Here is a 14,816-nt window from a genome sequence, read left to right as displayed (position 1 = left end):
CTACCACCACAATGTCTACATCCCCGGGACACCGTCGGGCTTTTGCACCCTAAGGCCCGCTGCACAGCGAAGTGAGCTGGACGTCCACAATTCCTTCTCCACCTTTGGCAAGAAGCGACGTCTTCAGATGTCCCCCCAGGGAGAGGCAGCGATTATAAATAATGACCTGTACAATGACTGACTTTTAAATGACTCTCTGAATGGATGATGAAAACACATGAATACAGAGGAGGAGACCATTAAGTACATAAATTAATGAACATATATATGACTTACAGGTGGTGTGAAAGATACAGATGATGAGCAATTCACTGAGTAAGAGGAACTAATGAATGAACAATCAATTTTGCCTAAAAGGCTGAAGGGTGGTGACTATTTATGTGACAAGCCACTGAACATGGTCATTGTATGTGTCTGCCTATTATCATCATCATCATTATATTATTATTATTATTATTATTTAGACAATCAAACTGGCGCAGCAGTTACATCCAAAATGTTTTGAAAAGCATTAGTGGACAATAATTTTGCACATCCTTATGAATTTATATTTTTAGGTTTTTCTTTTTGTATGTTTGTTTGCTAACAGAGCTTGCGTGAATATGACAAACAGTATGATAATGTATATGCAAGCTGCAACATGACGCAGACAACTGTAAAGACGGGGGATTTCCCCCACACATGTACTGTATACATTTATGAAAATAAAGTATTTTTTTCACATGGTCTTTCTTATGTCTCTAACATATACATATGCGGGCTGCTGTAATTCATAAAACTCAAGGTCTATCCCTGCTCACGCACTCAGACACAGATACTGTCCATCTACATGCACAAAGCATTTAGATGTAAGTTTCCGAAATCTATGTTTAATTAGCTGGAGTCAATTATTTTGGGGTGAAAAAGTTCCACAGCCACTCTTATAGGGTGGAAAGCTTTTCGCCTTGGTAAGCTGTTTTCCACAGTGAGGAATAAACATAGTAAAATGCAAACATATGCTAATTGGAGTGCTTGCATTTCCATTTGCCCGCAGAGAATAGTGGGGTTCATTAACTGAACAAACAGGACCTCCTTTCTCGAAATATCACCTTAATTAAGACCACCAACACGAATACAAACGTCAAGGGGAAGGGGGGCTCAGCTCCAAATGACACACCTGGATGTGAGCTTGGAGGCCTGTGGCTTTTCTCCCTGTGCCCTTTTACAGCTTACTTCGCAGGGAATTAGCTCCTACCATCAACAGATGAGAGCTGGCCACTGGCCAGAAATGAACAGGGTAATTAGGTCGTTCCATGGTTCAGATTTAAAATAATTCGGTTAATAAGGAAACGGGTGTCCACAGAGAGCATGGAGGGGAACAGGCTAACCTTCTCTGCGGTGAGGTGATCCATAGGGACAGCTGAAGGGGCAGCTGTATTTAGGTCAGCTTGGCGTACTTTCAGATGAGTGAGGGATGGAGCTCTATACCTAAAACAGACGTGTGATATTTTTCCTCGAACTCTGAGAGAAGAAAAACTTAACAGAAAAATAAATCACTATATTCACAAAACCTATTCAGGAACATCAAATGCATGTATATGTCTACAGCTGGAGACCAAACCAAATGGCCTCATACTAATTTTTTATTTTCTTTTAAACATAGCAGTTGGTTAAACAGGAGTGGAATTATGATGCTGTGATTGGCAAAATTGTGAAGTCTAAAATATCACAGTCTCTTCAATTTCAGGAATATGACACTCATCACAGAGGAAGTTGTGTCACTTCACGTCCTTTAACTATGTTGGTCACTCGCACTGGGAGCTGTCCATCGCCATGGTGCTGAAATTTGTTTGACCAGAGGTTCTTTCCTAGCCAGCAGTAATTTCGTCAGCTGTCCACCAGAGGGCGCACATTTGACACTTGAACAATGACAATGAACAATGGTGGAGTATGCTGGGTTTTATGCTTTGGAGGCACAATGTTAATATAAAAAACAAATAAACCAATGACAAAAACAAATAAACCAATGACAAAAACAAATAAACCAACAACAACGCTGTTGGTTGGATTACTGATGCATTGATGTTCAAGAAACAATTGAATTGTGGTTCTTATTTGGCTTCTTTGGCTTCTCTATAAAATGTATCACATTTTAGAAACTGGTGTTTTTTATGTATCATCTTGAGCTGCAAATTAAGTATCCTAAATATGGCTGTCAAATAATCGTAGTGAAGTAAAATGTACTGTATTTCACCTTGAAATGTAATGTACTGGATTAGAAGAATAGCGTGTTGTTAAATGGAAATACTTACAGCAACAACAGCACTATACAACAATTTGAGTAAATATACTTAGTTACATTCCACTACAGCTTGGTGCTCATCACTCCTGACATATGGAATCCCACAAGCAACATACTTGTGACACATTTACATACCAGCACGAGAAACTGTAGATAAATATGGTCAAAGATATTTACCACCTTCAAATACTGGATACTGGAACTGTGTTCACTGATTCATCTACCCAGACAATAAATTACCCATGATGAGCATTCGCACCATCTTTTAACACTGATGTTTCTCCAGCAGAGGGCAGCATTGAGTAAGAATCATTCCACAGCAAACAAAGAGGGTTACAAGAGGAGATTCATTTTATATAGTAAAATCAGGGAGTGTGGGGCTGGGAGAATAAAATGGTGTAAATTAAAACTGTGTCAGACAAAAAAGGGAGATCGGCTGAATGCATGTGTAGAAAGAAAAAAGAAAACAACTGAGAGGGGAGGCAGGAGGAGCAGAGGAACTAATTTATTTCTCTTCTCTCTCTTTTCTTTTTTGAGACAGATACACAAAGACTACAACAACAGAAAATAGCATATCATTAGTAAGATTAATAATCAAATGAAGGCTGTTTCTGATCCCACTTTTCTATATCAAAAAAGAACGGACACATCTAGAAATATTCAGACAAATTTACTGTATATTGTGCACATGCATATCAAGATATGGTGTGCAAATACAGACTAGATACACTGTTTTATTCTTGATATGGGTGTGCTTGTGTGTTTAAATGTGAGTAGGGGCGGGGTATTAGTCGTTTACATGCATTTTTTTCCTCTTTATGCCTGACATACTCTACTGTATCTTAGCAAGCTATATGTGTTACCCTAAATGTTTGTGTTCAAGATGAACACGAGTATTTGGATCAGAAACATAACACAGCTGTTTGTAAAGAGAATGTTTAATTGGCTCTAAAAACATTAGAACCAGACTCCCAGATGCTGTTAGCTAACAGTGTTAAACAGTGTAACTGATTATTTTAGCTGGGCCACTATTGCAAAACCTGCTACTTTGTTGCCACCACGTGACATTGGAAGGTAATTACAACCCTGGATGTAGTTGAAGAGTTTTTCATTGGTGATAAAGTAGAATTTGGTGCTCTTAACTGATAATACTGTCCCTTGGAAGTTTCCTGAAATGTTGTTGGAACATTAAAAACTACAAAGTTGTGCTTTGTTTGTATTAAACTTAGTGTATTATCCCAAATGTTTCCTGGCTCACAGTGTAATGAACAACAACTTTCACGTGTCACTTGTTGCAGTAAATTAACCAGGAGTCTGATTGCATGAGACCTTCAGTATGGAGACCAAAACTGCAAACATGACTGTGACTAGTAATATAGTTACCCCTTGGCAAAAACAAGAAACAAAAGCTAATATGAAAGATAACAAGCAGGAGCGGAACTGTCTTAAACCTGGCTATGTCGAGATGAGACAACTTGCAATGCTGTAACTGAAACTAAAAGCATGCAGGGTATAGCAAAACATCCAGGCCATAATCACAAACACATGTAAGTGGAGTGTTGCTATTACCCTCATCTCTCATCAGTGGTAATGTTTGTGAATAATAAAGTGATCTGTGGATCCCTGGGATGAATCATATGAACACAGCATGGTTAAAATCAGAACCATACAGCAACCCTGCATGGCTGGCTCATGGGGGATTTTAAAACATAGACATACAGTCACTGATGGTAACTAAACAACTAAGTGTAGGCCTATTTTAAAGTACTACAGTTAAGCACAAGTCTGATAATTTTGGTGGTTTTATAGTACTTTGCACATACTCCGCTACATTTCAGACAATCCCCTGTAGCAGAGGGGATTTAATCTAACAGGTGCATTCTGTACACAACCCTTTTCACCCTGAATCTAGAGTGTATATGCTGGTCTGCATTTGAAAGCTAAGATTACTGATTTTTGACTTCTTCACTTTGAAGGCCACAGCGGGGTGTAAACGTTGATGTATACGCAAAAGTAGTCTGAAAATGAATCAATAGAACAATGACTTATATAGTCATTTTTAGAAATACATTTTCCTATTTGTGTCACAATCTAGGCTTTGAACTCTAATGCTTTATTTCAATTCCATTATCCATTTTGTAACTTAACAACATGTTCTTTTTTTTCTCCTAGCTTCTGTTGGCTCCAGGTGGAATAAAAGCAGCAACCGGCCAGAAGCCATTAGCCAACTTTTAATTTCCTTTGGCTCCTCTGTTTCACACAAAAGTGCATACTCAGCAGCAGAGAAAATCCCAAATGAGAAGAATGCAATGAAACAGTGAAAAGTAGTGACTTAAAATGCAATAGATCTCCTTCCCCCAAAACAACATCAAGCAAGAGATTCAGGTAAAGGCATGTACAAAAAGCTTGTATGAAAAGTCTCCACAAGCAGGATTAATATTTTTTCCATTACTATTATTGTTCAACATTTAAATGAAAATGTTGATCATTTCTACTCATTTCTGATTAGACAGGGGTATCCAACTTGTTTGAAAAAGCAATCACTATGTAAGGCACTTGTGCTTGGTTCAAATTAGAGATAGATTGTGGTTTCTTTGTGAAGCTGTTTGAGAGTGTGTCGAACAGGTGTTGATTAAGTTCAGCAGCGGTGTTTGATACTGTAGATTGTATGTTATTAGACTGTAATATATTATAGATGTTCCTTTTAGTTTTGCCACTGCAAAGCGTTGACTACATCATCACCCCACACATTACAGAGAGAAATGTGTGAGGGGCCCTGTTGCTGAAATAGGTGTTGAGAGGGTTGTTTGTTTGAGGGAAAACAAACCCTATGAATAAGCTCTTTTTTCTAGTAACAAGCCACTGAATTAAAAGATCTGAATGACAAGTTAAATGGTAGCACACTGTAGCTGAAAATGGGATGAGCAGGTAGTGAGTTTAACAAACTGAAGTCCTTCCTAAAACTATTTTCCTTTGTATCTCCATTACTTGTGACTACAACTGTGACACCGGAAGCATTTTGTAAGATACAAGCAGTTTGCCAGTTCAGAAGAGGTAGTAGCCTGCTGACCTTGAAGCACCAGCTGGCACATGTAAAAACACATGGAGCAAGGAAAATGGAAGCTCACTAGATCATCTAAAATTATGTCAAAGAGAGGAGCTGTAATGTAATGACAGACAGACATGATGTTTCACAGAAATGTACTGTATGTCTTTCAAGTTCCTAATATTTTAACCATTTGGATACTTTGGAATGTTGGAGTTTTTGTGAGACTAATCTAATTACAATTCACTAAGACACATGACAGTGTAGTGAGCTTATGAAAAATGCATTGTGATCAGGAAACACAGGGTCTTTTGATGACAAGGATCAGTTTTACCATGCATCTCAGATGAACCTGTTAATGAGAGAACACTGTAAAAGTTTCCCTCAAGCAGAAAATTCAAAAGTACACAGGTGAATCAAGTTATATATTACTGTGCTGTGAAACCATATTTTAGCCAGCTCATGGCCAACAGTTCCTGCTCTATGTGCAGTTTGTCACATGGTGTCACTGTTGACCACTAAAGCATAATGCATCTCTCTCATTGAAGTCATGACACACCCATTTGTAAAGGGTGTAGGAACAGCTTTCTGGAAGATATGCGATGTATTTTTAAATTGACAACAGGACCCTAAACATTTTGCAAGATCTTTAAAATAAAGAAAAACAAAAAATGTTTTTAGAATCTGGATTATTTTTTCCCGCAGATAAAAGAATGGATTTTTGGACCACTGTCTTTGTCTTGTGTGCAGCATGGCCCAGTGCTTTGTCTGTGACACGGTATTCCATAGCCGAGGAGATGGAAAGGGGCTCTGTTGTCGCTAATCTTGCTGCGGATTTGGGACTTGAGCCTGCAGGTTTGGCGCAACGAGAGGTAAAACTTGATATTTTCACTAACAAAAAATATCTAGATTTTAACAAAAAGACAGGGGAGCTCTATATTGTGGAAAAGGTGGACAGGGAATATCTTTGTCCGGCGAAACCTACATCCTGTTTTCTAAAGCTTGATGTTATCATAGAGAGCCCCTTACGTATCTTCAACATTGAGCTTGGAATAACGGACATAAATGATAACGCTCCACACTTTCGACGAGACAGAGTAGAGCTGGACGTTTCAGAGTCGGCAACACCGGGAGAGAGATTCTCCCTGCCTAATGCTGTGGATCCAGACGTTGGCATAAATACAATAAAAACATACAAACTCAGTGTCAGTGAACATTTCACCATCGAAATTCAGACGGGCAGTGATGGAACTCAATATGTGGATTTGGTGCTCACCAAGTCTTTAGACAGAGAGGAGAATGCCGTTCATAATTTAATACTGACTGCTGTGGACGGCGGTGTCCCTGTGCGCTCCGGCACTGCCAATATTATTGTCCGAGTACAGGATACAAACGACAATCCCCCTCGGTTTGACAAGCAGAATTACACAATTAACATGACAGAAAATTCCCCCACCGGAACCTTAGTAATGAAGCTTAACGCTACAGATCCTGACGAGGGTGTGAATTCAGAGATTGTGTATTCGTTCACACTTTACACGTCTGAAAAAACACAAGATGTCTTTGCATTGAATTCTAACACAGGAGAGATAACTGTGAAGGGTACTATTGACTATGAAGATATGAAATTTTATGAGATGCACATTGAGGCAAGAGACAAAGGGAAGCAACCCTTACTGGGACAGTGTAAAGTAGTCGTCCACGTGACTGATATGAATGACAATTATCCAGATATCATCATACAGTCTGTTAAAAGCACAGTGGATGAGAACATCCCAGTAGGGAGTGTCATTGCTCTGGTAGGAGTAAGTGACAGAGACACTGGTGACAATGGTAAAGTGAGCTTATCTATACATCAGCCCATGCCCTTTATTCTTAACAAGTCATCCGAAAGACCAATGCATTATAAACTCATAGTGTCTGAGCCCTTGGATCGTGAAAAAGTACCTGAATATGACATCATATTAATAGTGACAGATGCAGGAACTCCACCTTTATCTGACAATGAAACAATAACCGTGCATCTGATGGATGTCAATGACAATGCGCCACAGTTCCCTCAGTCATTTTATACTATTCGTGTAATGGAGAATAACGCACCTGGGGCCCTGCTCAGTTCACTCACTGCCTTTGACCCTGACCTCCATGAAAACCAGTATCTAGTTTATTTCATCCTAGAGAAGGAGATAGCCAACACCTCCATGTCCATGCTGTTCTCCATCAATCCAGAGAACGGTAATCTTTACGCACTAAAAACTTTTGACTATGAGATTGAGAAGGAGTTTCTTTTCCACATTGAGGCCAGAGACTCCGGCTCTCCTCCACTCAGCAGTAACGTGACTGTTCACATCATTATTGTGGACCAGAACGACAACGCTCCAGTTATTGTCTCTCCGTGGCGAGCACACGGCTCAGTGGTGGAGGAAAAGATCCCCAGATCCACCGATAAAGGCTCTCTGGTTGCCAAGGTGATAGCCTTAGACACAGACTCGGTGCACAACTCTCGGATTACCTACCAGTTTCTACAAGTGACTGACGCCACCTTGTTCAGTCTGGACCAATACAACGGAGAGATACGGACTATGAGGATGTTCAGTTACAGAGATCCACGCCACCAGAGACTGATTATTGTTGCCAAGGACAACGGGGAGCCTGCTCTCTCTGCTACAGTCACCATCAAGCTGTCCACAGTGGAGACTGTTGTTAAGGCCTACTCTGACATGACTGAGGTGCCTCTAGAATATGACATCTTCTCAGACCTCAACCTGTACTTGGTGATCGGTCTGGGCTCAGTGTCATTTCTCCTGCTCATCACCATATTGGTCACCATCGTGCTCAAGTGCCAGAAACCCAAACCCAGCAAAGCAGCTCCTCCCTGCAGGAACAGTGTGATCAGTGAGAGGAACTCCACCATCGCAGATTCCACTCTGGTGTCCAACGACGCCTACTGGTACAGTCTGTTTCTAGCAGAGACCAGGAAAGGAAAGCTGGTGGTCAGACAGCCTGTGCCAAAGGGCTCCAGATACATCGTGTCCAGTATACCAAGAGGCACAGGAGTGACAGACACTAGTGACTCAGCAGCTTCCACTCTGCAGGTGAGACTGATTTCTTGATCCAGCACTTTCACCAGCTATAATACCTTTGAAGCGATTTTCCTTTTATTGTCGGACATGTTTTAAATCTTAATATATGATTATGTAATGTGCAAATTTTCTTTTAAAGTTTTTGCTTATTAGTATTGTAACTTTGAACATATAAATACATATTTAAGACACCCCTAATCTTATTTCTTCTCTTTCATGCAACAGAGATCGATGTTTAACTTTTACCAGTAAAATCTGTGTCCTGACATTTAATTCCCAATAGTACTGGAAACTATTATGCATTAATACATTTTTTAGAGTGATAAACTCCCAATAACTAGAATTTGCAATTTTCTTCCTTTACAATTCAGTACTCTGTGTTTTTTCTCATTCTGTACTATAGTATTAAAGAAGACAGGGGATCCAACTCCAGAAACAAACAAAAATCAAACAAACAAATATAAAAAACAACATCATACCGAAGACCAAAATTTGATTAGAATCATGTTAAAAAATAAAACAACCCACATAAAAGAGAACAAAATAGTTGAATAAAAATACTAAAACTTTCCAACCTGCAAACTGACCAAGACGATTAATACGGATTTAAAGCATATATCATGACAGAGGATGATTTCTGGCACAGAACAGTAATTTAAATTTGCATGTATCAGCGTTGCTGACAGGGTCTGATTCTTTCACCCGGCGTCGCTGTTCCCCAACCACGTATAGGCTTCTTTTGTGACATGTTCGCCATGACAGTCATCCATTAAATGAAACGGAGAAGGCACAAATGAACAGCTCCTGGTGCTGAATCAATTTGGATTTTAAGGATTTTTCAGTGTCTGTACACACATTTCTTTTGGGAATTTGACTGGAGTTTCTTAGCGTTCTTAAATCATACGCGGAAGGGTTTAAACTACAGTGAATAAAACAGAGATCCAAGATGACAATGGAAGGTTTTATCTGTTCTCAACATTGGAAAAGGTACGTGCCGGCAGTTCTTCTTTTTCTTGCCACCTTGAATTCCACTTCAGCCGTAACACACTATTCTGTCCCCGAGGAACTCGAAGAAGGCTCTGTCGTTGCAAATTTAGTTGGAGATTTGGGACTAGATGTGAAGACGTTAGTCGAACGGAAAATGCGCATTGAGATAATTGCCAATAGGAAATATCTGGACGTGAACAAAGAAACGGGAGAGCTGTACATTGTTGAACGAATTGACAGAGAATCTCTTTGTCCCGCAAAGACATCCTGTTATCTGAAAATGGAAGCAATAATTGAAAACCCCAAACGAATATTTTACATCGAATTAGAGATACTGGACATAAACGACAACGCACCTCACTTTAGAAGAGACACCATAGATTTAGATATTTCAGAAGCTACACAACCTGGTGAGCGTTTTTCTGTAAGCAATGCAGTTGACCAAGACGTTGGTTCAAACTCTGTAAAAACATACCGCTTGAGTGAAAGTGATTATTTCACAACCGAGATTCAAACGGGAAGAGATGGATCTAAATTTGCTGACTTGATCCTGAAAAAAAAATTAGACCGAGAGCAGCAGGCTGTTCATTATTTAATACTTACAGCAGTAGATGGCGGTATGCCATCTCGTTCTGGTACTGCCAGCATTATAGTTCATGTTTTGGACACAAATGACAACGCCCCTACATTTGATGAAGACAGCCACAACATCACTATAATGGAAAATTCTCCCACTGGAAGTCTTGTTATTCACCTCAATGCAACTGATATGGATGAAGGGTCTAATTCCGATTTAATATACTCATATAGTTTGTATACGTCGGAGAAAACCCAAGAGACGTTTAATTTAAACCCAAGTACAGGTGAGATTACTGTAAAAGGAGTGTTAAATTATGAAGATGTCAGGATTTATGATATGGAAGTTATTGCAACTGATAAAGGAGCCAATGCTTTGTCAGGACAATGTAAACTGAAAATTTTTGTGGAGGACATGAATGACAATCACCCAGAAATATCTATTAAATCATTTCAGAGTCCAGTCAATGAAAACATAGAATTAGACACAGTGATAGCTGTAGTTAGTGTGAGTGATAAAGACTCAGGTGACAATGGAGTGGTTGATCTTCATATTCCAGATAATATGCCTTTCAAACTGAGAGAATCATCTGATAACTATTATGAATTAGTGGTGTCAGAGCCGTTAGACCGTGAGAAGGTTCCAGAATATGACATCACTTTCACTGTTACAGACAGAGGTTCTCCTCCTTTATCTGACAATGAAACTATGACTTTAGAGCTGCTAGATGTTAATGACAATGTTCCACAGTTCCCTCAGTCATTTTCTACTATACGTGTAATGGAGAATAACGCACCTGGGGCCCTGCTCAGTTCACTCACTGCCTTTGACCCTGACCTCCATGAAAACCAGTATCTAGTTTATTTCATCCTAGAGAAAGAGATAGCCAACACCTCCATGTCCATGCTGTTCTCCATCAATCCAGAAAACGGTAATCTTTACGCACTAAAAACGTTTGACTATGAGATCGAGAAGGAGTTTCTTTTCCACATTGAGGCCAGAGACTCTGGCTCTCCTCCACTCAGCAGTAACGTGATTGTTCACATCATTATTGTGGACCAGAATGACAACGCTCCAGTTATTGTCTCTCCGTGGCGCGCGCACGGCTCAGTGGTGGAGGAAAAGATCCCCAGATCCACCGATAAAGGCTCTCTGGTTGCCAAGGTGATAGCCTTAGACACAGACTCGGTGCACAACTCTCGGATTACCTACCAGTTTCTACAAGTGACTGACGCCACCTTGTTCAGTCTGGATCAATACAACGGAGAGATCCGGACTATGAGGATGTTCAGTTACAGAGATCCACGCCACCAGAGACTGGTTGTTGTTGCCAAGGACAACGGGGAGCCGGCTCTCTCTGCTACAGTCACCATCAAGCTGTCCACAGTGGAGACTGCTGTTAAGGCCTACTCTGACATGACTGAGGTGCCTCTAGAGTATGACATCTTCTCAGACCTCAACCTGTACTTGGTGATCGGTCTGGGCTCGGTGTCATTTCTCCTGCTCATCACCATATTGGTCACCATCGTGCTCAAGTGCCAGAAACCCAAACCCAGCAAAGCAGCTCCTCCCTGCAGGAACAGCGTGATCAGTGAGAGGAACTCAACCATCGCAGATTCCACTCTGGTCTCCAACGATGCCTACTGGTACAGTCTGTTTCTAGCAGAGACCAGGAAAGGAAAGCTGGTGGTCAGACAGCCTGTGCCAAAGGGCTCCAGATACATCGTGTCCAGTATACCAAGAGGCACAGGAGTGACAGACACTAGTGACTCAGCAGCTTCCACTCTGCAGGTAGGAATCAAATGCGTATATTTGTTTGAATATTTATGTTTTTATCAATATTTAGTCATAATTTGTTTTGGGCATATGTTATAGAAATTTTAAAGTAATAAAGCTCTATCAGGTAAGCTCAAAAAGAGTGTCATAAATATCATTTCTCATCAGCAATGATTATTTAAAATCACATTGATAACAAAACAAGACATTTTGAGCTCATTATGATAAACGCAGCTAAAATAGTCTTGCAAAACACAAAGGGTGTCGCTATTGGTTAGTAAAATGCCAGCCCATCAACGCCATGACAGTCTGTCGTTCACATTGAGGCATATCATGAATCAACCGAACAGCTCCGTGGCGATGAAACTCCGATCCGAGAACGATGAATGTCAGTCATGAATGAAAATCACCCAAAAATATCTATTAAATATATTAAGAGTCCAGTCAATGAAAAAATAGAATTACACACCGTGATAGCTGTGGTTAGTGTCAGTGATAATGAGTCAGTCAATAATGGAGTAGTTAATCTTAATATTCCTATATAAGAGGCACAGGACTGACATAAAGTAGTGACTCAGCAGCTTCCACTCTGCAGGAAGTAATCCGGTCTAAATATTTATTTTTATATTTATGTTTTATCAATAATAGCTCATAATTAATTTTGTATTGTTGTCATTTTAAAGTGATTACACTTAATCATTTAAGATTACAAAGATTGTGAATGAACCAGATTTTTCTTTTCTGCAATACTCAATTTTAACTCATGTTGATAAAAATAAACAAAATTTTAAACTAATCATATTAAATGCAAATAGAGGACTCTTGTAAGTCCTACAAGGTGGCGCTGTTTGTTAGTAAAATGCCAGCCCATGAAAGCCATGACGGTGAGTGTTGACACTGCGGCAGATCGTTAATCAACCGGACAGCTTCGTGGTGCTGATACTCCGCTCCGAAAACGGTCTCGTGCATTTTAACGCTGAAATATCCCCGGGATTGTAAAATGGTAAAAAACTTTGGGATCAGGACATTTACAGTAAAATGGAATATTAATGCTAACCGGTATTATAAAAACTGAACTGGAGTAAACATGCACACAACAATGCAGTCCTTTGTAACAATGGAGTCCCGTAAAAGGTACGTGCTGCTCCTCGTTGTTCTTTTTTGTTTCGTTCATGACATATCGACCTCAGTGACTCATTATTCAATACCCGAGGAAATGAAAGAAGGATCAGTTGTTGCAAATCTTGCTACTGATCTCAGCATGGAAGTTAAAACACTGAATCAGAGGAAGATGCGTCTTGACATCATTGCAAATAAAAAATATCTGGATGTGAACAAAGAGACTGGTGAACTGTATATCGTTGAGAAAATTGACAGGGAATATCTTTGCCCTACAAAGTCTTCAGCGTCATGCTATCTCAAGTTGGAGGTAATACTAGAAAATCCATTAAGAATTTTTAACATAGAAGTAGAAATTCTGGATATGAACGACAACGCCCCACAGTTTCGTAGAGACGCCATACACTTAGACATATCTGAAGCGACGCAAAAAGGAGAGAGATTCTCTCTGAGTAATGCAGTTGATCCTGATGTCGGAAGCAATTCAGTTAAAACGTACCATCTGAGTGAAAGTGAACATTTTAATATTGAAGTTCAGACAGGAAGAGATGGATCGAAGTTTGCTGAACTAATCTTAACACAGGCTTTAGACAGGGAGCATCAGGCTGTTCATAATTTAATACTCACAGCTGTAGATGGAGGCACACCTTCTCGTTCTGGGACTGTTAGCATTGTTGTTCATGTTTTGGATACTAATGACAACGCTCCTGCATTTGACACATTGAGTTACAATATAAAAATAATGGAAAATTCTCCTATTGGAAGTCTTGTTATTCACCTCAAAGCAAAAGACTTAGATGAGGGGTCAAATTCTGAGATAACATACTCATACAGTTTATATACATCAGAGAAAACACAAGAGACGTTTAATCTCAATCCTTCCACTGGTGAAATTACTGTCAAGGGAATGTTAAACTATGAGGATTTCCGGATTTATGATATGGAAGTTATATCCACTGACCATGGAGCCAATAGTTTATCAGGACAATGTACCATAAAGATTCTGGTTGAAGACATGAACGACAACCATCCAGAAATATCTATTAAATCATTTCAGAGTCCAGTCAATGAAAACATAGAATTAGACACAGTGATAGCTGTAGTTAGTGTGAGTGATAAAGACTCAGGTGACAATGGAGTGGTTGATCTTCATATTCCAGATAATATGCCTTTCAAACTGAGAGAATCCTCTGATAACTATTATGAATTAGTAGTTTCAGAGCCATTAGACCGTGAGAAGGTTCCAGAATATGACATCACTTTCACTGTTACAGACAGAGGTTCTCCTCCTTTATCTGACAATGAAACTATGACTTTAGAACTTCTGGATATTAATGACAATGTTCCACAGTTCCCTCAGTCATTTTCTACTATACGTGTAATGGAGAATAATGCACCTGGGGCCTTGCTCAGTTCACTCACTGCCTTTGACCCTGACCTCCATGAAAACCAGTATCTAGTTTATTTCATCCTAGAGAAGGAGATAGCCAACACCTCCATGTCCATGCTGTTCTCCATCAATCCAGAGAACGGTAATCTTTACGCACTAAAAACTTTTGACTATGAGATCGAGAAGGAGTTTCTTTTCCACATTGAGGCCAGAGACTCTGGCTCTCCTCCACTCAGCAGTAACGTGACTGTTCACATCATTATTGTGGACCAGAACGACAACGCTCCGGTTATTGTCTCTCCGTGGCGAGCCCACGGCTCTGTGGTGGAGGAAAAGATCCCCAGATCCACAGATAAAGGCTCTCTGGTTGCCAAGGTGATAGCTTTAGACACCGACTCAGTGCACAACTCTCGGATTACCTACCAGTTTCTACAAGTGACTGACGCCACCTTGTTCAGTCTGGATCAATACAACGGAGAGATCCGGACTATGAGGATGTTCAGTTACAGAGATCCGCGCCATCAGAGACTGGTTGTTGTTGCCAAGGACAACGGGGA

At 40.0% G+C, this 14,816-nt stretch overlaps 3 protein-coding genes and 1 pseudogene across 3 annotated transcripts in view; all 4 read left to right on the top strand.

Annotated features, from left to right (window-relative positions):
• The window catches only part of LOC111646669 (protocadherin-10), a 6,391-nt gene extending 6,210 nt beyond the window's left edge, over positions 1 to 181 (top strand). Inside the window, exon 5 of the mRNA XM_087171031.1 lies at positions 55 to 181. Coding sequence (XP_087027157.1) covers positions 55 to 181 — 127 coding nt within the window. The remainder of the gene's footprint in view (positions 1 to 54) is intronic.
• A 5,740-nt stretch (positions 182 to 5,921) lies between these two features.
• pcdh2a1 (protocadherin 2 alpha 1) lies at positions 5,922 to 8,500 on the top strand. The gene has a single exon (XM_023396043.2). It carries the CDS (start codon positions 5,999 to 6,001, stop codon positions 8,438 to 8,440), a length of 2,442 nt encoding a protein of 813 aa, XP_023251811.1. The 5' UTR covers positions 5,922 to 5,998; the 3' UTR covers positions 8,441 to 8,500.
• Positions 8,501 to 9,177: 677 nt separating this feature from the next.
• Positions 9,178 to 11,924, top strand: LOC111646612 (protocadherin alpha-C2 pseudogene; annotated as a pseudogene).
• A 753-nt stretch (positions 11,925 to 12,677) lies between these two features.
• LOC111646610 (protocadherin beta-15-like) overlaps positions 12,678 to 14,816 on the top strand; it is a 3,262-nt gene continuing 1,123 nt past the window's right edge. Inside the window, exon 1 of the mRNA XM_023396138.2 lies at positions 12,678 to 14,814. Coding sequence (XP_023251906.2) covers positions 12,838 to 14,814 — 1,977 coding nt within the window. The 5' untranslated portion in view covers positions 12,678 to 12,837. The remainder of the gene's footprint in view (positions 14,815 to 14,816) is intronic.

Source organism: Seriola lalandi, unplaced genomic scaffold, assembly GCF_002814215.2.
Source record: "Seriola lalandi dorsalis isolate HSWRI2012SDOR001 ecotype SW California unplaced genomic scaffold, Sedor1 jcf7180002054973, whole genome shotgun sequence".
Classification (NCBI taxonomy): domain Eukaryota; kingdom Metazoa; phylum Chordata; class Actinopteri; order Carangiformes; family Carangidae; genus Seriola; species Seriola lalandi.
Note: the sequence above shows the minus strand (reverse complement) of the source record. Positions and strands in the feature narration are given on the sequence as shown.

Coding starts and splice junctions, on each gene's coding strand:
- pcdh2a1 (XM_023396043.2), top strand. CDS start 5,999: ATGTTTTTAGAATCTGGATTATTTTTTCCCGCAGATAAAAGAATGGAT.